This window comes from Myotis lucifugus, unplaced genomic scaffold (genome assembly GCF_000147115.1).
Source record: "Myotis lucifugus unplaced genomic scaffold, Myoluc2.0 scaffold_727, whole genome shotgun sequence".
Taxonomy (NCBI): Eukaryota; Metazoa; Chordata; class Mammalia; order Chiroptera; family Vespertilionidae; genus Myotis; species Myotis lucifugus.
In genome coordinates this window covers 86762-92761 of record NW_005871775.1, presented here as the reverse complement: position 1 = coordinate 92761, position 6000 = coordinate 86762, and the positions used below count along the sequence as shown (strand labels likewise).

Sequence of the window (6000 nt, the reverse complement as noted above, 5' to 3'; positions counted from 1 at the left end):
ATATTTGACCACCCAGTTTTGTTCTTTCCAGCCAAACGGATGAGACAGAATTAGCCTGACAAAGACTTTCTAGTTCTTAGAAAATCAGTTATTTCTGTTTATACAGGGCAGTTATACAGGGCTGTGCAGAAGTAGGTTTCCAGTTGTGAGTACGCTAAACAGAGTTTATTCTTGTGTTATTTTATTCATTGTTATTTCCCATACGAACAACTGTAAAACCTACTGTTGTTTACCTTGTACCTTAAGTCTCTTCTATTTTGCCAGGAAGATTTTTTAAAAAAAAAAAAAAAGCTCTGCCTTTAAAGGAAGAGGAGATGCATTCACAGTTGACCCTTGAAAATGCAGGGTTGCAGCAGCCAGTCCCCTCGTACACGCTTTTTTCAATAAGCGTGCAGCTCCCTGCGTGGCCTGGGCATTTGCGACCGGTAGTGGGAACCTGGGTGCAGAGGCCAGCAGTGCGTGTTCCCGGCAGATTTATACAGGGGCCTGAGCACCCAAGGATTTAGGGCCCATGGGGCAGAGCAAGTTGGGGGGGAGTCGAAAGTTACATGCAGATTTTCAACTGCACAGGGGTTGGTGCCTCTAACACCCTCTCTGTCCAAGAAAGTTTTGATCCAGCTCAAAGTAGTCTTTATGATAGTAGCAACATCACTTACATTTTGTTAATATTCATTTTGAATTTCCCTTTAGGAGGTTTTGGACATCTTGCCATTTTAAATTCTTGTCTGCAAACCAGAAGCATAGACGATGGAGAGCTATTACATGGTATACTGAACATTCTAATGTGCTGGAAGAAAGACCATGAGGATATTTTTCTTTTCAGTTGGTGGGTGATGCTTTATACTGTTTTCCTCCGTATGTACAATCTGGACCCAGGATGTGTGTTTTATAGTCACCACTGTGCAGAGTGATAGGCGGTGGACATTTCAGTCGCTCTTCCATCGTGTGTGAGGTGAAAGGGAATGTCGTCTGTAAGGTTCTTTAATGCTTTGTGTCCTGCTCTGCTTTTGTCCTCGTCACAGTGACCTGTCAGGAGTGAGCCCAGAGGTCCTGGGAGTGAACGTGGAGATCGTGCGGTTCCTCTCCCTGTTCCTGAGGTGCTGCTCCTCCCCTCTGGCCGAGAGGGAGTGGGACTTCATCTTGTGCTCCATGCTGGCCTGGCTGGAGGTAAGCGCACGGGTGTCTCGTGCCCCTGCCGGGTCTTCGTGCCGATCTACAGAGCAGCACGGCCGCCCAGGCGTGTCGTTTACGTAATGATGGTGACCAGCGCCTTTGGGGACGAACTCCTCGCCGCCTCCCATTTCACGGGACAGTACGAGGACAGGCTCCTTATCCTTCCGTGACCCTCTCCCAACCGCTGTTGAGCTGGTCTCCCCATTCACTCATTTTAATGTAGTGTCTGCTGCGCAGCCCTTTCTGGTTTTATCTTTCCATGACAAGATTTTTGGACTTTTGGTTCTAATTAAATTATTCTTCAAACACACTGTCAGTATTGCCAGAGTAACTGATGCCTCAGAGGTCAGTTGACCCAGGGGGATCGGCGTCTTTCTGCGACCCAGTGCGGCCTGGTGAGCCGTCAATTGTGGGCGCCAGCGTGCAGGGGGTCAGGGTGGACCTGGTTGGAGTCTCTGCCTCGCCTGCAGTTGGCTGGGGGTTTAAACGTGACCTAGTTGAGCCTCGGTGTCCTTATTTTAACATAATTTAAAAATGCCCAATTAGCAGGGCTCCTGAGAATATTATAAATGTGTCTTTAATGTGTTCCACTTGCTAAGTGGTCATGGATGCTACTTTGTTTTGTAGTTTTTGAAATAAAAAAGAACATTTCAGAATAAATGGGTTGATTCTAATTTCTAGTATTTAATTTTGAAAAAATTATTTTGATGTGAACTCTAGAAATGCTCCCTGAGAACGGAAAGGGCCTTGGCTACATGGCCTTGTTTTTGGATGTTCCGGTAGAGGTCTGCTTACCGACTTCATTTCTGTTTCCCAGACGACGCGTGAGAACTACGCGCTGCGCTCTGTGCCGCTGGTGCAGCTGCTGGCCTGTGTCAGCTGCGCTCTGGCCTGTGAGCTCAGTGCCTTCTTCGATTCCACAACGCGGGACCCTGCTGGCCATCTTCCTGCAAACCTAGTCAGTGAATGGAAAGAATTTTTTTCCCAAGGCATCCACAACTTGCTTTTACCTCTCTTGGTGACAGTTACAGGCAAGTAAAAAGGGGCGTAATCATGAGATTCGTTAAGAACGACTTGTCAAAAGATCCACAACCGCATCTCTGGGTGTTTCAGTCAAAGAGTCCAGCAGAAGAGGAGACAAGAGCCGGAGAATCAGGGCCTCTCAGAGCGTCATGTGCTCAGTCACGATGAGAATTGAAATGGCTTCAGAGGCCACTGCAGAGTGAAAGGATAGGAGTCAGATACACACAGATTTATAGCTCAGACCTGTCTTAACGAGAATAGAAGTCGCCGAACAGTTGAGATCACTGAATGCTATACACATTCAGTTCATGTTTCTAGAGTTATAGTTGGTTTAATGTTAAGTTTTTTGTTTGTTTGTTTGTTTTTTTAATATATTTTATTGATTTTTTTACAGAGAGGAAAGGAGAGGAATAGAGAGTTAGAAACATCGATGAGAGAGAAACATTGATCAGCTGCCTCCTGCACACCCCCTACTAGGGATGTACCCACAACCAAGGTACATGCCCTTGACAAGAATCGAACCTGGGACCCTTCAATCCCCAGGCCGATGCTATATCCAGTGAGCCAAACCAGTTAGGGCTTAATGTTAAGTTTTAATATAGTTTTCTTAATTGATTTTAAAGAGAGAGATAGAAACATTGATGAGAGAGAAATACTGATTAGCTGCCTCCTGCCTCTTGGGGATCGAACCCACAACCGGTCATGTGCCCTGACTGGGAATCTAACCAGTGACCTCTTGGTACCTGGGACACAGCCCACCCACTGAGTGACACCGGCCGGGGCTCTGGTTTTCCAGGTGCATTTCCTTTAGTAACATTGATCATCTGTGAAGCAGTCAAGCTGTGCTTCCCGTTTTGTTTTGGGATGTGCATGTGTGTTTTTCTTTTTGTCATCAGGAGAAAGCAGAGATACGTCTGAAACATCCTTTCAGAATGCAGTGCTAAAGCCCATGTGTGAGACGTTAACATATATCCCAAAGGATCAGCTTCTGAATCACAAGCTCCCTGCAAGGCTGGTCGCTGGCCAGAGCACACACTTGCCGGAACATCTCCAGACTTTGCTGAACACATTGGCTCCGTTACTCCTCTTCCGAGCTCGGCCCGTGCAAATTGCTGCCTATCAGATGCTGTACAAGTAAGAGTCTGAACAGATGTCAGGGCGCTCTAAAATAATAGAATATGTATTCAGTTTTATCGCTTTTAAAGTCATTTACAGTTACAGAAACAACAGAAAATGGAGTAAACTTGTGCGTTTGTTCTGACGAGGGAGGCCAGGGTTTGATCTCACCGTGTTCTCCATGCAGAGTTCACATTTAGAGCATCCTGGCCATAGGTCGTTGTTTCAGGAAATATTTACAAAATATATTCATTATAAAATAAGTATTGGTCTTTCTGCTCTTAAACATGATTTTTAACAAAAAACAATTTAAAATAATGTTCTGATTTCCAGGTTGATGCCAGAATTACCACAATATGATCAGGATAATCTAAAGTCATACGGAGATGAAGAGGAGGAACCAGCCTTGTAAGGTTTTTAATGATGTGTTTATTACAGTGTCATAACCGATCTCACTTAGCGTGACTTCTCCGTGTGGAGCGTATGTTCGTTCAGCAGGTCTTCACAGCCAGCTGTGAGACGTAATGAAATCTAGAGTTCACCCAGAAAGATGGTTTCTCTCTCATCTTAATTGCTCCTTAACCATATTTTAGTTTGCTGCTATTTAGTAAAATTTCTTATGGCCACATGGTAGCTTTTGTGGCCAAATGTCACTTGAGCACCCAGTTAGTGCAAAGTATTGATTAAATGCTGAGGGGGGGATACAGTGTTGAGTAAATGTTCTTTTGTTTTTTAATATATTTTTATTGATCTCAGAGAGGAGGGGAGAGGGAGAAAGAGATAGAAACATCAATGATGAGAGGGAATTATAGAGCGGCTGCCTCCTGCACGCCCCCTTCTGGGGATCAAGCCCACAACCTGGGCATGTGCCCTTGACTGGAATCGAACCCGGGACCCTTCAGTTCGCAGGCCAACACTCTGTCCGCTGAACCAAACCAGCCAGGGTTAACTGTTCTTTTTCATAAGAAGTTTGCCCTCGCTGGCTATTACAGTATGACCTGTACAAGTAGCCAGTGTGTGACGGGTGCTAAGAAAAGGACAGGGAGCATGTTGTGGGCCATCCTGCTGGCACCAGGAAGGAAGACTTCCTCTTGCGGGAGAGACGTTTGTCTGGCTCTTCAGGTGAGGCAGCGAGCCGCCCGGCCGGAGACCGTGCACGAGCGTGGAGGCGCGAATCGTCAGGCTGTGCTGGGATGGCGAGTGGTCCCCCCTGACACACGTTCTTACTGTGTGTCTTCCACTCAGTGAAGGCAGGGGCTTTTGTCTCTTGTTCTCAGTCATGTTCGTAGCATCCAGAGTGGTTCCTGGCCTAAAGCAGACTCGAGTGCTGCTCATTTGTTGAAGGAAAGCATACATGAACAAGTGTGTGGAGTTGCGGGGAGGAGGGGTAGTGGAAGACGAAGCTGGAAGGGAGCTTACAAATGACACTTTTTAGGGTTTGGGCATTTTTTGGTAGGAAATGGGATATCACCAGCTGATTCTGGCAATAGTATGAATCCTAAATTGTACGCAGAAGTAGAGACCATTCCAGAAATCATAACATGCGTTGGAGGCGTGTGGGGAGTGGAGAGCTGAGCTGGACTGTGAGCTCTGGGGACTGTGGCCTGGAGTAGAGAAAGGCCAGTGTGGGAGGTGGTGGTGGTGGAAGAAAACATGGCAGGAGCTGGAAGACCCGTGGGTGTGGGGAGGGGAAGGGAGCCACGGAGGACACAGGTGGAGGACACAGGGTCCCAGGGTCTCACCAGGTCCCCTGCAGAGAACCTCCCCGGAGGAGCACATGGAGCCTGCGTGGCCGTGCCTGTTAACCTTCCTGAGCAGATGCCCCGCAGCCTGTCTCGTGCCCACTGTAGGGGTGAAGGCCTGGCAGGGCTTGGCAGCCTCGTTCTTCCAGTCGCTGAGGGACTTGAGTCATTTCAGCTTTGCGAAGGGTGTGATTTTTTTCCATCTATAAAACAGATGGTTGAAATAGATGTTTTCTAAAAGGGTCTTTTTTTTTAAGTGGTAACTTCTAGAGTCCATATTTTTATAGCATGTAGCATTTCTTAAATATATAATTTAAAAGCTTCATATTTAAAAACACTTTACATGTAATATATATCATATTTACATCTTTATGAATGTAAAAGATATAATATACAATACATATATTTTCATGTATAAATGATATACATTTTATGTCTTTCATTTTCTATAATTGCCATTATGTAAAATTCGGAGTTCAAGGTGAATCTATAAAAGGAGATTTTTAAATGGTTTTGGGGAAATAAAGAAAGGTTTTTCTAAAACGTTGGAGGGTGTGCATGCTGACAGTCGCTGAGGGAAGCTGTGAAGACAGTGGGTGTCTCCTCCTCCCAGGTCCCCGCCGGCAGCACTGATGTCCCTTCTCCACGCGCAAGAGGACCTGCTGGAAAGCGTCCTGGGCTGTGTTCCCGTCGGGCAGGTCGTGGCCATCCAGCCGCTGAGCGAGGACTTCTGCTCTGTGCTGGGTTACCTCCTCATCCTCACTTTCTTCAAAGCCTCTTCCTCTCAGGTCAGTAGCCGTGGGGCAGTCGGACAAGCCTGTCCTCAGCCTGTCCTCAGCAAATCCCTTATTTAAGACCCGTGTTCAGAGGAAGACGTGCGCACATGACCCGCGCTCTCTGTGTGGGCTCTGTGTGGGGATGTCCGATAGCAGTCATTTTGCCCACG

The 6000-nt window shown here is 46.7% G+C and overlaps 1 protein-coding gene across 1 annotated transcript in view; it reads left to right on the top strand.

Annotated features, from left to right (window-relative positions):
* The window catches only part of LTN1 (listerin E3 ubiquitin protein ligase 1), a 48167-nt gene that overhangs the window by 31601 nt on the left and 10566 nt on the right, over positions 1-6000 (top strand). Inside the window, exons 20-25 of the mRNA XM_006105816.3 lie at positions 691-826; positions 1023-1167; positions 1991-2204; positions 3093-3330; positions 3646-3720; positions 5668-5842. Coding sequence (XP_006105878.1) covers positions 691-826; positions 1023-1167; positions 1991-2204; positions 3093-3330; positions 3646-3720; positions 5668-5842 — 983 coding nt within the window. The remainder of the gene's footprint in view (positions 1-690; positions 827-1022; positions 1168-1990; positions 2205-3092; positions 3331-3645; positions 3721-5667; positions 5843-6000) is intronic.